This window comes from Schistocerca piceifrons, chromosome 7, assembly GCF_021461385.2.
Source record: "Schistocerca piceifrons isolate TAMUIC-IGC-003096 chromosome 7, iqSchPice1.1, whole genome shotgun sequence".
In the NCBI taxonomy this organism is placed as follows: Eukaryota; Metazoa; Arthropoda; class Insecta; order Orthoptera; family Acrididae; genus Schistocerca; species Schistocerca piceifrons.
The window spans coordinates 482391223-482410420 of record NC_060144.1 but is presented as its reverse complement, the minus strand read 5'-3'; the positions used below and the strand labels follow the sequence as shown (position 1 = coordinate 482410420).

At 41.7% G+C, this 19198-nt stretch overlaps 2 protein-coding genes across 4 annotated transcripts in view; one reads left to right on the top strand and one right to left on the bottom strand.

Annotated features, from left to right (window-relative positions):
• The window catches only part of LOC124709034 (golgin subfamily A member 6-like protein 22), a 48456-nt gene extending 30566 nt beyond the window's left edge, over nucleotides 1-17890 (top strand). The window contains exons 2-3 of the mRNA XM_047240681.1: nucleotides 12031-12891; nucleotides 17841-17890. Of these exons, the coding sequence (XP_047096637.1) occupies nucleotides 12031-12891; nucleotides 17841-17890 (911 nt within the window). The remainder of the gene's footprint in view (nucleotides 1-12030; nucleotides 12892-17840) is intronic.
• The window catches only part of LOC124804587 (transcriptional enhancer factor TEF-1), a 795029-nt gene extending 776441 nt beyond the window's left edge, over nucleotides 1-18588 (bottom strand). Inside the window, exon 1 of one of the 3 annotated variants that reach the window (XM_047264769.1) lies at nucleotides 18476-18588. The gene's annotated coding sequence lies outside the window, so the exon portion shown is untranslated. Of the gene's footprint in view, nucleotides 1-17938; nucleotides 18327-18475 lie in introns of those variants that run through there. The other 2 variants (XM_047264768.1, XM_047264771.1) reach the window with 2 other exon arrangements.
• Nucleotides 18589-19198: the final 610 nt, after the last annotated feature.

Here is a 19198-nt window from a genome sequence, read left to right as displayed (position 1 = left end):
TGGTCCACACCTACTAAGAATTCTTCCAATGAAAACAGTAACTGCTGAAAATGGAGGTAGAAGACAAACTGCGGAAATGAGGTTTTTGAGAAGAGCACTTGGCTACAGACTATCTGATACGATAAGGAATATTTGATATTTAAAACGTAGAAAGATTTAAGTCTCATCGACGGCAAGTTCATTAGAGGGGACCACAGAGACGGATGAGGAAAGGAAATCGGACGTGTCCTTTTCAAAAGAACCAGTCATTGATCCCTATCAGGTCGGATTTGTTACTGGTAGGTTTGATCATCACGCGAGTGTTAGGAAATGCTTCACCAACTCGGGTGGGAGTCTCTAGAGGAAAGGAGGTGTTCTTTTCGTGAATCGCTACTGAGGAAATTTAGAGAACCAGCATTTGCGGCTGACTGCAGTACAATTTTACTGCCGCCAACTTACATTTCACGGAAAGACCACAAAGATAAGAGAGATTAGGGCTCGTACAGAGGCATATAGGCAGTCATTTTTCCCTCGTTCTGTCAGGGAGTGGAACAGGGAGATAAGATGCTAGTTGTGGTACGAGGTACCCTCTGCCACGCACCGTATGGTGGATTGCGGAGTATGTATGTAGATGTAGAAACTTAAGCGATTTATGGAAACCAAGGAAAACCTAAGTCGGGATGGCCGAACGAGGAATGGGGCCCACGGCCCATATCCTCCTGAAAGCAAGTCCAATGTCTTAATACTGTGAACTACGCTCAGTCCCCGATATTTAATAAAGATGACTATGCGACTTCTCTATGTACATTATCTGATCAAAAGACAACTGTTAGTGGACACTAAATTGGGGTGTAACCACCTTTCGCCTTTATGACGGCTTTAACTCTGCTGGGAACACTTTAGTGCGGTCTCTGAATGTCTGTGAAGGAATTTCACCCCACTCTTCTTCAAATGCCAAATCAAGAGAGGGTTGTGTTGTTGGCGCTGGGGTCTGGACCTAATTCGACCTACCAAAACCATTGCCTTACAGTAATTATATAAGGGTACATTTTCATATTGATACGAACAATTATCGTCTCCGATATGTTCCTCTACTTTATACTGTTCACAGTGATGTTCATATCTTTGTGTACTTACCTTTTCTTAACCACAAAAAGACAATCACACTGGAATCACGAAAAACACTTTTATACCGTAACACCACGGCCTCCGCTCTTCACTGATGGCACTACACATGGTGCCACGAAGTTCTCCACGCATTCGCCAAAACTAAACTTTTCTATACGATTTCCAGAGGGTATAGTGTGAGTCATCCATTGTTTAGTGGCGTCGCCTTCCACTGCCTCAAGCGTCGCTTACCACTGACTACAGAAAAGTGTGGCTTATAAGGAGTTGCTGGAGTATTGTAGTCCCATTCAACTCCCTATGCACAGACACTGAGGTACCTGGCCAGGTGGTTAACACACTGGAACCCACGAGTGGTTCTTTCCGCTGATTTTACGCAATTTTTTACAACCACCCTACACATGCTCCAACGATCACTGTCCGTTAGTAGCTGGTGTCTATCTGATTTTGGTTTAGATGTGGTTGTTCCTTCACTTTTCTCCTTCACAGTCACATCACCAACAGTCGACCTGGGCAACTTTAGAAGGGTTCAAATGTCCCTCATGGATTTATTACTTAGGTGACATCCAACGAGAGGCCCACTTTGGAGGTCATTGAGCTCTGCTGACCGACCCAATATGGAGTTACTGCTTCTCTACTGGCAACACAGTACATCCCATCCTCTCTTCTACTGGCATGTCTGCCTTTATTGGCATCTTGTGGCCAATTCCAGATTACGTACGGTTGACCGGCTGAGACAGAGTATGCTATGAACAATAATAATCTTACAGAACTCCCTTGGTACGAATGTAATGGTTTAACGTCCCATCAAAGACGTCGTCATTAGAGATAGACCAAACGCTCGGTTTAAGAAAGGATGACGCCGAAATCGGCCGTGTGCTTCTCAAAGGAACAATTCCGGGATTTGCCTTAAGCGACTTGGACAAACCACAGAAAATCGAAATCTGGATGATCAGACAGCGGTCTGAATCGCCGTCCTCCCGAAAGCGAATGCAGTGTCTTACCAGTACGCCACCTCGCTCGGTAATCCTACACAGGGTACACCTGAAGCTACTGCGTGGCGCAGTAACCATTAGTCCGCCTCCCCTCTGAATGCGAATTCAGTATTTCGACTTCTGAAAAAGTAAACAGCTACAACAGCTAACAATTTTATGCAATAATCTATTGTTAGCATTCTTCTGAGAGCATTTCGGTTTAATTCTTCGGTGAAACTGGACGTTTCTCTTTGCGTTCTGTAAAATGACTCTCTCGATAGAAGAAAGAATTAAAATTATGGAAGCATATGTGAAATCAGGTTCGATTCAGGAAACTCGCGAAATTTTCGGGGTCAAGTATCTGGATAGAGAACTAACAGCAAAGAGAGCAGTACAGCGAATGTATAAAAACTGGAGCACCTACGGATCTGTGCAAAATGTAGAACGAAAAAGAATTCCTTGAGTTCGCACACCAGAAGTTACTGCAGATATTCGCCGACGAATTATTCACAGCCCAAAGAAGTCTACACGTAAATTGGCCCAATGGCCACAAATAAGTAGGAGAAGTTGCGAGCGGATATTGGAAAGTCTTAATCTGACGCTACATCGTGTGACTGTATTACAGCAATTACGGGAGGATGACAGTCGGATACGTGTAGATTACTGCACGTGGCTTTTGCTACACCCTTTCCATTAAATCTTGAGTGATGAAGCAGGATTTCATGTTTCCGGTCACGTGAATTCACTGAACACGAGGTCCCTGGCAACGGAGAACCCGAACATTGTATGTCAGCAAACACTCCATGATGAAAAAAATCTGCGTTTGTTACTGTATAACAGGGACGCGTATCATTGGACCGATATTTTTTGACACTACCCGCAACACGGTTGCATATAACGGAATTTTTTATACATGTTGTGTTCAACTCACTGAATATGAAAGACAATACCGCTTCTTCCAGCGAGATTGGGCAACATGGCACACGTCTAAGGCAGTGGTCGGCAAACTCATTAATAAAGAAAGCCAAATGTCAATAGTACAACGATCGAAATTTCTTTTGGGAGCCATTCTTTTAGGCTTAAACTACGTAGTAGATACATTGTTGTTCACTAAGCTGGCCTTTGGTAAATACGTCCTCAACCTGCGTTCATCCTTTCTGTATGTACAAACCATCTCGTTCGTTAGTTCTGCTTAGTGAACGCTCTTCTCAAGGACAAAAGCTTTAATTTCTGGTAATAAGGAAACGAAACGTAATAAATTATCTCACAAGCCTAAATTCGAAAGATTATCCTATCCGCTCTCCACTTGAAGGTATTTTCATAAGCAGCAAAAATTCTGCAGATGACAGAATGCAATTACACTTACACCCCTGTCCTACGTCCATTCTTCAAAATAGACTCGCCCAGGCCGAAAACCGATTCTGCACACGAAGCATAAATTTTAAATCATACTGTATTGTACACGAACGTCGTAGTTTCTGGAAGAGCCACACTGGAGTAGCCAAAGAGTCGCATGTGAATCGCGAGCCGTGGCTTGCCGGAGGTATCCCTAATGTCTTCACCGAGGAACGAATTGTCAGGTAAAACTTAACGGTCATCACGTTCGCCAGATCTAACAACATGCAATGTTTTTCATGTGGGGTCACTTGAAGAGCAATGTCTATGAAAAACCCCCACACAATACGGGAACTGAAAGGTATCAGCCGTGAGGTTGCCACCATCGATATCCGAACTTTACGCCCGTTGTATCTGAATACGTTTAGACGTGCACAGCCGTGTATTGATGTTGCCGGGGTACCTTTCAACATCGTTTACGTTCAAAATGTTCAAATGTGTGTGAAATCTTATGGGACTTAACTGCTAAGGTCATCAGTCCCTAAGCTTACACACTACTTAACCTAGATTACCCCAAGGACAAACACACACACCCATGTCCGAGGGAGGACTCGAACCTCCGCCGGGATCAGCCGCACAGTCCATGACTGCGGCGCCTTAGACCGCTCGGCTAATCCCTCAACATCTTTCATAAACGTATTTTTCACTCTAGATAAATGATTAGTCTATGGTCAGCTCCTCGTTTCTGTACTTTCACTGCATTTCCTTTATACTTGCTCGGGCTACTTTAGTCTGCCCCACCCTGTACTTTAACGTCTGAAGACTTAGTCTCCGTTAAGAACGACATGCTGTGTTTATGCTAGGAAGCCTTCAAGCCAGTCACAAAGCTGTCTTATATTCCTTACATTCACAATGTGTTCATGAAGTGATAGTGCGGAACTGTATCTAAAGGTACCTGAAGCCTAGGAACATGGCATCGATAAAAAAATACATACGCAGGAGTAGTACTCTGTGGTTGCTTTGTGTTTCTCCGGACTCAAAGTGCGAGACACCTTCCATAGTTTGGAGTATTTCCCCGTTAGACAATGTTGTGAACCACACGTTTCCGCGGCGCCGGACGCAGACCTGCAGTGAAGCGTAAAGCCTGCTGCCGCCTCGGACCGTTAGTGCTATGGCAGAGCCTCCTGCCAACCGAGTCGACGAACTCTGCCGCTCGCTGACCAAGCGCGCCACGCTCGGCTTCGCTTTTCCGTTTACGCACGCTCCGCACGCACTTTCTCTCGCTGGAGGCCATTAACGTCTCTACTCGAGGAACGGGGCATTAAAATGGGCTGCAGTGACTGCCGCCGACCGAGGTCCTTACACACAGATGTTGGGAACGTCGCTGAATACATGAAACTGTGTCAGGATACTAAAGGTTCTAAGAAATCTAGTGTTAACAAACTACCTACATATGGACGCAAAGGTAGAAACCGATCTCGGGGAAGAACAGTTTATCTTCCAGAAAAATGCAGGAGCATGCGAGTCAATACTGAACTTCCGACTTATCTTAGAAGATAGAAAATGTGACTCAAAGTAGTAGATTGTTTCGCTTTTTGTGCAGCAAATTAACTGAGAAAGTCAGAAGAAAACAGGATATAAAATCTAACTTGAAATAGCAAGGAAACGTTTCCTGGAAACTATGTTAACCTTGAATATAAATTTAAAGGTTAAGAACTCTCAAAGCATTTGACTGGATTGTAGTTTTATATGGAAGTGAAACGTGGACGATAAACAATTCAGAAAGGAGGGGGAAAAATGCTTTTGAAACGTGCTGGTATACACCTATATGGATAGTAATGACAAGGTATTGAACTGAATAAGAGAAAAAAAACGTGTTTCACGGCAAACTTGACTAAAAGAACAGGTAAGTCGATAGGACGAAATTAAACGTATCAATAGAGCACGTCCTGAGATTTCAAGGAACAGAATTTGGTAATAGTAGTAACTGTGGATGGGAATGGAGGGGAGTAAAACAGATTCAAGTGGTTGTCGAATTCAGCAGTTATGAGATAAAGGCCCTGGCGTAGTATTAGACAAGCACGGAGAACTGATCCATTCTTTGATCTGAAATAATATAACAACAACCACAGCCACCTACGAAACCGTGGTTAATTTTTGGGCAAATAAACGAGCTGGAATTTATAACAATCACGTAGAGTAAGACACACATACGGTTAACCACTTCGTTCGCGTCTTAGTGGAAGATTCAAAATATTTTCTTTATTGAGCTTAGAGGAAGACTGTTTTCCGTCATCAGCGAGTCACTGAGTAGAACAATCAAGAGACATATGACAAAGAAGGTAAAACCTTGGAGAAGCCAAGCCAATGACGCACTTGGAATGACATAAGCGTCTCAGGATGGCCTAACCTTCAATATAATGGTACTGAAAGGAAGCCCGAATGAATATTTACTCCGTAACACCTATTTGGTTCACTAATCTAGACATAATGCTAAGATATCTCTGCCTCCCGCAGAGATCTCAGTAGGTGCACTTCCGCAAAACATTTTACTTGCATTGTTACGAAAATAAAATTCTAAAAATAAAAAAAACTGGAACTACACTGTAGAGGTTTGTCCACACACATCTGCAGTTTGTCGCAGGACTTATACGATGTGATATAGTTATCAAACTTAACCACTGTTCTACATCGAGCGTTACATTGTAAAATGTAGCTATTTTAATACTGAATTTCCACATATCATCATCGTCATCGTACATCTTGTACTCTCTATTAAAAAAAAAGCATGATTAACATAATCAAAATCTGCATGTACGAAGGGCGTATTTACTTCTTCCAATCTAATCCTATGGCACGCAGTGAAGTCTATAGGCCAGCAAACAATGGTCTATCAGCAAAACGGCCGAGAGTCAAGTATTTCTTTTCGTGCGGTCCATTTATTACAGAGATTTACCTGGATAGGCATATCACGGATGAACAACGCGACATACCCGGTTGTTACTTGTTTATGGTGATTTGTGACAGGTACTGTATGTGTTTGCCTACCCTGCTACTGTAACTTCTCTTTATTCATGCATCGTTCACCTTAATTCACGGTTGGAGAGGTGGCAAAACTGTTCTCGATGTAAGTTTCCACAAACTGCTGAAACCAGTCGCCTTTTGTTTTAGTCTTCAATTTTTATTTTCCATTAGCGGTTTCGGATTGCATAGTGATTCAATCATTGGATGGTACATATTTACTGCATGTATGCAGCATTGTGGGGTCGCGTAGCTGTTGCAAACTGTATAAACGAAACATGTAAGCACTGAAAGTGGCGAGAATTCATATTACGAGATCGATTTACTTACATTACTTACAGTTATTAGTATCTGTTGGTTTGGTCTTGGTGCACACACTCCATGTTCTTCAGTGGTTAACTTTACACCACTTCAATTTAGTCACAGGTATTAACTTCTACGTGCTTTACAAATCGTAAAGAAACCAAAGAACACGATTTAAGTTATGTTCTAAGAGTTTGTAGTCTACACTGCGAAACATACGTTGTTTTTCCAAGACAATGTGTGCATCAAGAACAAACCAACAGATACTAACAACTGTAAGTAATGCAACTAAATCGATGTCAATGTGAATAATTGTCACCACATTCAGTGCTCACATGTTTCGTTTATACATACTGCCGCAGCTACACGACTCCCACAATTGCAAAAATGCAACAAATATGTACCATCTGAATATGAATCGCTAGGCGATTCGAAATTGGAAATTGGAAAATAAAAATTGATGAATAAAACAAAGGCGCCACTGACTGCAGTAACTTGTGCAAACCTTTATTCACGACAGTCGCAGTGTTCCACATCGATAATGGATGGTACTAAATGTCGGTGACAAGGAATAGGTGTTCCTAAATTCCGCCAAAAAACTAACGACAATGTGATTTCATGGTATATGCATTAATGTGTTTAATGGGCGAGGCAAAAATTAAGAGATACTTGAGGATTTCACGAATTACACGTTGTTAACAGTTTCAACAGCAGCTCTCGTTATCGAGGACACCGGGTATATTTTTACGTTGCTATGTTATACACAAATGAAAGCACATAGAACACGGGTTCTGCATTATTTTCGAATCTATTACTTAATATCTGATGACTTAATATCTCATTTTGTTGGATATGAAATGACTTAGAAAGCTTGAAGCTCTCCCCCCCCCCCAAAAAAAATCCCCCTCTCAATGTGACTCATTGATGGAAATACTCCCTGCGTATGGAAGAAGTCATTTCCCTTATCTAACAGTAGGTCGCCGATAACAGGCCATATGGACTAGTACGAAAATCTAAAAGGACAAGAGTATACCATCTACAAATATACCACATCTGTAGCGTTCAAACCAACTTTTATCCTAGTAACCGACACACGAGATCGTTAGTAGATGACTTTAAAGAAGTAAGAGTGACTCCTGCTCTGTCCGCACAGCAATATTTAAGAGTTTGTAGTATTCAAGTAAGAAAAGGACGACGTTTGGCATCTATACAACACAATATTAAGATGAAGATGCAAGAAATACTAGTAGCAATGATTCCGCACAGCAAATTGGTTTTAAAAGAATAAAGAAGCAGCTGCTGACATACATAAACCTTGACATCAAAAAAGATTAAGCCTGCAAAACACGGAAAATGGGTAAGACAGCAATGAAACAAAGAGAAGCCGTTGAAATGATGTGTTAAATGAGGTGACTGATATCTGATGGACTGACAAGTAAGGAATTAAGACGTCATGCAATAGGTAACCGAGAAAAATGTGTAATAAAGAATGTGATGAAACGAAGAGAGAGAACAGTTGGGGACGTATTACGGCATATGTCGTTTCTGAAAACGTAGCTGAAGGGATGGTGGAGGGAAAGACTCACAGGGACAAACATAGATATGAATACATGAGGCTGGTAAATGATGCTGCAGGATGCAGCAGTTATATTCAAATGAAGACAAGAGTAGATAGCAATCAACAAATGAAATGCATAAACCATCGTAAGAGCTTATGACCGAAACAACAACGACGACGACGACGACGACGACAACACCAACATCGCTTTTGATAGCTGGGACAAGATAAAAAAACTAGCAATTATACGGTATATTGTCATCACTCAAAACAGAGGCCGAACCTTATACTGCCCTGATGTGCAAACTGGATACACTTTTTCAAAATGTGGCGTACTGTAGCCGGAAGTACCACAAACGCTGTGTCTCCTTCAAGTGAAGTGGTTTAAGTGACTCCGCAGCAACACAGTTGTACACGCCACCATTACTCATTATGTAAGGAACAACCAAGAAGCGTGCTGAAACACCACCCTTTAGCTGATTATCACAATAATATATTATCTCTATTGACACACAAATAATGTGAAGCTTCATTCCGTCCTACAGGGGAAAACTACGCATCAAACGCCTTTCCGATAAAGACTGCCATGTACGCTTTCAGCTCTTCCACTCTTCTAGTTTACTTGTACCTGTTTTGTTCTTTATTATTTTATACTGTTATATTTCCACCAGCATAAGCTCAATTCATGTACCCACCTACAGCTACACATGGTTATCCATGTCTTCCACGCAGGGTAATATCGAGCACACACATACCAAGTGCCCCTAAATACTGTATGTTTGGGTGTACAACAAACTAAAACGCACATTAGAGAAATTAATTTGTTGTGGACACAAAGATACAAGTGTTATGAAACATAACGATTTTTTCCGTTTCGTTCAAATTTCCGTTATTTTTGCCAGCATCACGACCCTACGGTCTGGCTGCACACGGGTCCATAAAGTAATATGTTCCCGAAATACTTCTATCTGATGAGCCTGCAATGGCTTTAAAACTAGTTAATGGTACGATAAATCTTAACCAAATCCAAAAAGCAACTTGTTGTATATCATCCGTACAAAATCCACCAAAACAGTTTAAGTTCTTGCGTCGCTCATATAAACACAAGACATAGAAAACAGTAAAAGTTTATAAAGCTACGCCAAGGGCAAGGCGACTGAAATACAGCTCGCTACATTTAAAACGATGTTTTTTATTGATATGACTCATTTTTGACTTTTTAAGCTTTTATGTGGAAAAACAAATTTAGAAACGAGTAGCACGTCCTCTGTTCGCCTGACGAAGCTATTTAATGCAGAAGACAAAGAAGTCGGAACTGCGGTCATTTTCCGCTATTGGTGGGCAGCAGAAAGGGGGAGAATTACTTGAAAGGTAATAGCAGCGACTATATTACGAGCTCATTTCAGATAGAAAACACACACACACACACACACACACACACACACACACACACACACACACACACACACAAACCTTTAGGCATTTTATTCAAACACCCAGAAAAGCGGTATCAGGGGGCGGTAAGAAATCGAAAAGGAGTACATAACAGTTCGCTATTTACAAGTTCCGTCGGGATGTAATTGAACTTTAGAGCTCAGTAACTGACATGGGGCGGAACAAAGAAGTAATATATGTCAATATTGTTTTGTAGTTGAAGCATTTTCTTGGTTAACGTGAGACAACAACTTAACATAGAAGCATGGCTCATCACAATTGCTTCCTCTGGAATACACAGCCGGTATCAAGCCGAGTCCTTAATTTTTAAGAGGCACAAAAAGACATTTATCGAGTATTCCGCCTCCTCTTGGACGACGTATTATATACAGATATATAAACCACTCATGCTCCACATTATTAATTTTATATTTCGTTGTGATCAGCTTTTCGCGTTCTAGGCCATCTTTAGATAATCGAAGACAGCTTCTGTCTGTACACAGATCGTTATTTCCAAAGATATGTGACCGCTTTACGACCACATGTCCGAAAAACACACACTTCAATGCTTGAACTTACTTTGAGTACAAAGCAAGGAATGTTCCACAAAGTTTTCATCTAACTACGGCATGGTGGCCTGGAATATTTTAATATTTGTGACATCCCTGCCCCAGTGTCTACGTCAATCAGAGGTTTTGGGATTTATATTCATACTTCTAAGAGTAGAGTTTGAAACATTCAATATATCATAACGGATTATTTCTTGTTATGCATCCATATAAAACTGAAGCATTGCAATAACTGTTTTGATTGACATAAACGTTGAAAAATTTAAGCACAAACTTCGCGTCCTTCTGTGACCCTAGGCTCCCGCTCAGTGAACACGTGAAAATTTGATTGGGGACTATTAATGTACCAAAGGTAGTACTACTTCCTCATATTATAAAGCTAAGCAATAAACATGTTTTGCTTTAGTTTACACGCGAGACGGTGACACACAAGTGTGTCACAGTATATATGATGAATACTACATTTCCGTTGCGTTCAAACGCATATGAATAATTACTTTTGGAACTTTTCTCACCATTACAGATGGGGGCACCCATTCGGGTCTAATAAGCATGGAAAAACAATTCGTTACAAAGATGAGGATAATTCGCCCCAGTCAAAACAGTAAACCTCAGTATCCATTGTTACACAGGCGCCACAATGTGCGACTGAAGGAAGCTGATTTGTAACACTGTAGTGCAGACTGGGCAGTGTAATGGGCTGCAAAGCAACAGTAACCCTCGCAAGTGGGGTCGTATCAGATCGTCTTAAAGTTGCCCATGGTATCGCTGCAACACGCACAGCAGGAGAGCACGCCGTGTCAGCCTGCAAACAAAACATGTCCTCCTCCAGCTGCAGACGAATTTGAAAGTCATATTTCTTTATTAGAGAAAATGGGGCACAACGAATGCGCTGTGCTTCGGGGTCGTGGTTTCGTGCTACAGACCCCTTGCTACAGTTCGAACCAATGGAGACTTCATTTTACTGCTATTATAATTTATCGAAGAAGGCACCAACGTTTGTTTAAAAAACCGGACAAGTGCGAGTGAGGGTCGCGCCCTGTGAGTACCGTAGAAAATTAATTTGGACAATGTCTATAGTAGTTCATCTGCAGGTTCTGATAACAGCTACATCTTTTGACTGAACTGACTTAGAAGCTTAAATTTTTTACACCGCCCAGAGATGGTAGACCCTAGTGTTTGACACAAATTTCAACCCAATAGGTCTACCCTTTTTCTGAGATGATGGAGTCGTAGCGGATGGGCACACGGACGGACAGCCACCAAAGTGAAGTGTCCCGTTTTTACCGGCTGAGGAACGGAAACCCAAAACATGATCAGTAAACGAGAAACTTTTGGCGAAAGACAACTTGTAAACAATGCACGATTGCTGAACATCCAAGCACATCTGAATGTTCCGCACTCCGCAGAAGTTCATCTAACCATGCGACACACACTTATGCTCAGGGTGATTACTACTGGTAACGATTGTTACAACCTGTATTCACGCCTCAATGTATGTTTACACTGCCACGAAAACTGTATATTGCCGAAGATATAGCCTGACAATCTTGTCAAGCAACATGGTGTTCACACGAATAGCAGCCACATGTACGACATCACCGGCCACTGATGCCTGGCAATATATTTCCGGGCCAGAAGTTTTTACACGGAGCCACACTACTGCCACAAAATGAACGATCGGGAGCTGGTGGAACTGAGTTCGGCTCTCCTGCTTTTATAACACACAAAGAACAGCGCTGCGAAGAGCAAGAACAGCGCTGCGAAGAGCAAGAACAGCGCTGCGAAGAGCAAGAACAGCGCTGCGAAGAGCAAGAACAGCGCTGCGAAGAGCAAGAACAGCGCTGCGAAGAGCAAGAACAGCGCTGCGAAGAGCAAGAACAGCGCTGCGAAGAGCAAGAACAGCGCTGCGAAGAGCAAGAACAGCGCTGCGAAGAGCAAGAACAGCGCTGCGAAGAGCAAGAACAGCGCTGCGAAGAGCAAGAACAGCGCTGCGAAGAGCAAGAACAGCGCTGCGAAGAGCAAGAACAGCGCTGCGAAGAGCAAGAACAGCGCTGCGAAGAGCAAGAACAGCGCTGCGAAGAGCAAGAACAGCGCTGCGAAGAGCAAGAACAGCGCTGCGAAGAGCAAGAACAGCGCTGCGAAGAGCAAGAACAGCGCTGCGAAGAGCAAGAACAGCGCTGCGAAGAGCAAGAACAGCGCTGCGAAGAGCAAGAACAGCGCTGCAAAGAGCAAGAACAGCGCTGCAAAGAGCAAGAACAGCGCTGCAAAGAGCAAGAACAGCGCTGCAAAGAGCAAGAACAGCGCTGCAAAGAGCAAGAACAGCGCTGCAAAGAGCAAGAACAGCGCTGCAAAGAGCAAGAACAGCGCTGCAAAGAGCAAGAACAGCGCTGCAAAGAGCAAGAACAGCGCTGCAAAGAGCAAGAACAGCGCTGCAAAGAGCAAGAACAGCGCTGCAAAGAGCAAGAACAGCGCTGCAAAGAGCAAGAACAGCGCTGCAAAGAGCAAGAACAGCGCTGCAAAGAGCAAGAACAGCGCTGCAAAGAGCAAGAACAGCGCTGCAAAGAGCAAGAACAGCGGTGCAAAGAGCAACGTTGTGAAGAACAAAACAAAGAACAAGAGAAAACGAAACTGTGCCCTTTTTTTTAAATACCGGAACACAAAATACGCCAGAAAATTTAACTCATGGTCTAATGCAGGCTACATACGTCATCCAAACTTTTGCCAGAATGTCGAAATATAATTCACAATATCTCGTGCAAACAACTGGTCCAGTAATTGCCGAAAAAGATATAAATACAGAGGAGTCCAGAAATATGTACACCCTCTTTGATAGTTAATATTTCTGGAACAAAATGACATGTCGTTGCAAAGTTGGGCGGTAGCATAGTCCATTGTTTTTTCAGCAGATCTTGGCGTGCGTTTTTCAGCAGATGACAGTGCAGCTATAGATGAAGTAAGACAGTCATCTGCGCAAAACAAGGCCGTACTGAAGTGGTAATGGAAGTTCGAAAACATGGAGGTACAACGGCAGTGGCGTAATGTGTACGGAACTTAGCCACCAAAACATGCAACAATTTATCGTATTCGGGATGAATTTGAAGCCGATGGTACTGTTCAGCGCGTTCATGAGGAAAGGTCTCGCCGACCAAAAAAAAAAAAAAAAAAAAAAAAAAAAAAAAAAAAAAAAAAAAAAAAAAATCAACAGGTACTGCTTCCGCCGCTGCTGTGTTCTAACATTTTATTACGTCACTTCAAAAATGTTTGAAGCAGGGTGCACATGAAAGTGAGGTAAGCCCATCACGCGTACGACGAATTCTGAAGGCTGCAAAGTGGAAAGCATACATTCCACGCTATGAAAGTAGACAACCCGGATTGAAGGATGGAGTACGGCGAGTGGTTTGAAGGGAAGCTTCGTGAGGAAGAATGGTTTGCAGGGATACTTATCTGGTCTGAGGTGGCGCAATTTAAACTGAACGTTACTGTAAATCGCTAAAGTTGCATGTATTGGGCACCTGAAAATCCTCAAGTTCATGTGGACAAACATGTTAACCTACCTGGTGTTAATGTGTGGTGTGATCTGTCATTGCGAGGTTTAATTGGCCTAGTCTTCTTTGAACATACCGTAACTGGTGAGGTGTCTTCATATGTTGCAAAACATACATTTTACCTCCATCGGAGAGGTGTTTGGAAATGAAAGATTTTTCCTACAACAAGATGGCGCTCCGCCTGCTTACCACAGAGATGACAGAGCCTACTTGGATGAAAATCTACCTGGACGATGGTTAGGTCGAAGAGAAGATGTTGAGTACCAACCACGGTCTACAGACCTTACAACTCTTGGCTTCTACCCATGTGGGACCTTGAAAAATGAAGTTTATCAACAGAAGCCTTCTACACTGAATGAGCTACGAGAAACCAAAGAGGCGGTCTGTGCGGCTATTACACCGGCAAGTGACGGCCGTAGTTCGTTCAACAGTTCAGCGGCATCGACGTTGTTTGGCTGCTAATGGAGTTCACTTTGAACACAAAATAACCTCTCCCCCCCTCCCCCGGGCAAAAATGGAAATTTTATGCCATTTAGTTCCGTTAATATTGGCTTCTACATTTCTCTGGGCCCCTCTATATGAGTGTGTACCTACAGCAAGGTTGGCGATCACTCTCCTGTTTGCAGCTACTGGTGATTCGCACAGAAGTTTAATGTATCTCTTTAAAGTGCGCTATTCGTCAATAAGCTTCTAAGTACTAAAAGCATGCAACGTTTCGGCAGAAGCAATGAAGGGCTTCTTTAAGTAAGTTCGAAATAACAATATAATTTTTATTTATATTTTATTTTTGTTCACCACTGTTTGCACTGTCAATTCCTGCTTTAAGAATGTATGGAGAGAGTACTGGATTCGTGGCATCAAATACAATTATGCAAAACATATAGATGAAAAGCCAGCTGCGCCTCCTTCTTCTAAAACAATTTGGAACAATCTGAAGGACACTGCTGAAGGATTTCAGTGAGTTATTAGGCATGGAGGGTGTGGTGTTTTTTTTATTTTTTTTTTACGACTTCTATAAACTACCGCATGAAACTAATAAAACTCAACTTTTCGACATCACATAAACTCTTGAGTCTGTCAAGCCACGGAAGGGAGCGTTACAGTTACTTTTATGGTTTAATTCGAATTGCTGGCACATGCAGAGTATAACATTAGTGACAATGAGGCGAACCATCTGTGAGAATTTCTACACATCATGTCAGGGTGGCTCTAGGTATTTTGGCACCTAGACTATTACTGTTTTTTGCTCATCCCTACTCCCAATACTCATGTATATTCCTCTCCTCCCCTCCTCCATCCAACCACAAACTAAATAAAACGCTACTCTATTTGTAATAACATTTCCATAATATAATATAACAATTGTAATGACCCATCATTTGGTTTGGTAACCATACTGAAGTACAACGGCTGCTTTTTCATGAACGCTATTCCGTCTCTATGCCACCAAACACCATTTTCGTAACGAGACGTGAATTCTGTCTAAAGCAATCTGAAGATAATTCAAGGTTCTTTTAAGGGCTGTATCCCATGCGACATAGCATGCAGTGGATTGTTAATCAGCCTGAAAAAAAAAAAAAAAAATCCAGTTTCTGTTGGATTTGAATCCGTCAGCTTCGGCGCAAGAGTTCGACGCCCTAACCACTCATTCACCAAAGTATGTTAAAATAACACAATTCCTACTTAAGCTTACAGAAACTGAAAGAATTGAAAATTCTAAGTTGAATTTGAAGCAACAACAAAATCACTTTTAACATGCATACAACACTTCACATATACATGGAATTTGCACGTTTCCTAGATTTGTTAGCAATGCCCTAGGTGGTTGACGTCTGAGAGTAATGCTTTTACATTCAGCTGGACAGGAGGAAAAAATCACAAATAACATCAACGAATTAAAAACAATTTATGAAGTGTTTTTAGATTTCCGCCCAGAATTAAACCGATCCCCCTCCAGCTTTCGGCATCCTTGGCGATTGCGTAGCACGTCTATACAGTGCGTATATTCCTTACTCTATTCCATGTTCACCTATCAAGAAATGAGACATGGGTCAGATCGAAAGATACCCTGACCGTGTTCTGCTGCTCCGCAACCTACCGGTTCGACCTTTTCTAACATTACCGACACGAACAACACATATGTAGTGACTACGCAGATTACGTAAGAACTGCATCACACGGACATCCATCAGTGTTACCTTTGTCATTGTCAACAACTTTGATTCACACAGAGTACTTATTTCACCCATGACGTAGATACTATGCCAACCTCTACTTAATAATAATTATTACCATTATTTAGTGCAAGGTACAGTATGAATTACAGACGCATGCGACAAACCATATTAACAAAAATTATATTGTGTAACAACCTTCGCATCTTTTAAATATCTTCTACAAATCTGCGAATATAAACTGTACTGTTCTGTTATTTAGTGGCTTAGGACACAGTTCAAATTTTTCCACTGTACAAAATAATGTGCACACACACACACACACACACAATAGAGCGCGCGCGCCGATTAGTTCCTCATATTTTTTTAATTTGTTTTTCACGTTAAGACGTTCTTCGCAAACGGCAGTTGCTATAAATCATATTACAGTGCAGTTCACACAGAGAAATGTAATGATAACGAAAACCAAAATTGTTTGCAGGCTTCATTGTTTCAGACTGGCTGACAATGAGTTTTGGAACGAAGCGAATGAAGTTTATATTCCCACCGTGCTGTTGTTTCTACCCTCGCGAATGACAGAAAGTGCCTTAATCATTTACAATAACAGTATTTTGTCGGGTAAGAGGCAACTGGCATTTTCGCTCAAATGATATAGCGTCGAATAAAGTCAGCAGTTGTTAATACTCGTTTTAAGTTCATGAAATGAGTGTCGCTCGTTAATGCTTCCTAGAACGGTACAGCATTTCGCGGACAAATGAGTTTATACTGCCGCTAAACGACTACTAGTATCAGAAAGCAAACACTGGGGTTGCGAACGTCCGTCGACAAATCGAGCCACGCCTAGCGTTTTGACACACAACGCGCAACCTGTGAAGTAACCGGGAGCAGAAAACAAAGCGCGCTGTAAGTTGCGTGGGAGGGGAGGGGGACTCGACCCGGCATCATGCAGCCATGCTGTTCTGTTTGTTACACTATGTTTCAGCTTTGCCCCCTCCCAAAATAACTTGTGCTGGCGCTTGCTTACATCTAAAGATAACTTGGGTGAGCAAGCGTTGTGCTGCTTGCCAAAGTCTCTCAAGCGCTGTTACACGAAAAGGCAATGCTTTCTAAAGATCATTTGACGATCTAAAACAGTAATAGCAAAGCAATACTGACAAATCTATTTTTATAGTCTTTAGCAATTCTAGTCAAGAGTCCTTAAGTTGCTTTGATCCTGATAAAAGGTAAACGCATAAATTGCTCAACGGGTTCTGAAAGCGTCAAAGAATCAAGAATATCCGTCTAATTGCTGTACGCACGTACTAGTATTTGTTACCGTATGGTGACAGATTTCAAAAGATTAATATTTTTGGGTAAAGATGAAGACTGACTTAAGATTACGAAAGGTTGAATGAGAGGAAAATTCCGCTTAATAATAAAAAAGGAAAAATACAATTACACTGAGGTATTCGCTATCAAAAATAATAGATTTCGAAATGTCAACAAAACACATGATTTACATAAGCCATGTACAGTAGCTCACTTATGTCAAAAATTGGAGGAAAATGCACACAAGGTAACAGAATGTACGAAAACAAGCTAGTCAATACTTCGATCACATCTCAGATCATTACATTCTTTTCAAAGCCCTCAATGATAGCTTAGCATTATCAAAAACACGGTTCCAAACAATTCTATGGACGTAAATAAACAAACAACGAAGATGAACACAATACTGCATGTTATGTCACTGAAAATATACTCCGTTTACAACTAAAAAACTTTCACGAATCAAAGAAAAACATTTTTCATAATTTTAGTAGTAATTACTATTGTTTCAGCGAACTGCAATCTACGCATAAATGAAAACAAAGCGATCGCTGCATACTAAACGTGTATTCTAAGTATCAATATATTATATGATGTAAATGATACTTGCTTGTTTATTCGTTGGCTGAATCCAGCTGGTTTACATACACTTAGCTCGTTGCTGACACATATCATTATTCGTAAGAAAAATTAATTAACCTTGTTGAACGTTACGAGGCTCAGTATAACACCACGGTAACATGTATACTGACTACATCACATAAATACATTATAAAACGCCTGCGACGACGATCGGCGATAGAGCGCGTTTTCTTGCATCAGCAGCCGAACTGCTAGAAATTTTCTTCCTTACGTTTCTCACTTCTCTCCTATTAACCACACTTAACACTGCTTACAGTACGATCAATACACACCAAAACAGCACACGATATTTTGAGTAAATCATCTAGTTACACCACAAATGTGCGTTTTGCCGCGGCGCACCGTACACTCTATCTCACCGTCGCCGGAAGTTTGTAGTGGCAAACATGACAAGTATGTAAAGTATTGGAGGAATCGCGATCACATTGCTAGCATTCTGGCTCGTATTTCTACATATACACTGCATGTACTGTATTAAAACGATGTAAACGTATAAATTACTTACCAGAGGGAAAGTTCCACACCTCCTCGGCGAGTTTGCTTGAAATTAGGACGGTATTTGGTCCGTAAATATGAAGAGTAAGTCTGATTTTGGTATGCCAAGAATGGCACAAAGAATCCAGACAACGCACAGGACTAGTGCGCAGCCAGTCTGCGCATATGGTGTCACAGGCGGCTTGTTGGAGAATCTGTAGTTTGATCCAACGCTTGCTCGCCCTCGCTCCCCACCACTTTGTGACGTAGCATTACGTCAGAGACAAAGGTGAAACGTTTGCTTTACGTATTGGTAGCCACTTCATTGCACCGACAAGCTGCAGTAGCTCACGGGAAGAAACGCTGTGAAACTTCATAGCGTAACTGTTACCTCCTGAGCTCATATTTTAGAAATAGTGCCTATAATAATTCACACACATGACTAAACGAGAATCACACACAATTTGCCTTTCTTTTAAATATCGTCTGATGACTTGTCGCAGTTCGTCAGTTTGTATTTCGTTTCACACCCCATAGCACTTTTACGATGTAACAAAAGTGTTAAAAACCATTGCCGTATTAGCAGACACATTGTGCGTTTCAAGTACGAAATTAACCCTAGGACACCAATGGAGGAAGATGTTACATCGAAAGTTTACTACCCCACATTTTATTCATGGGAAGTCTTAATTTGTAGCTTACGCATTAGTTAATTATATTTATTAGATCTCCAGTGGTATGTTACATATAAAAT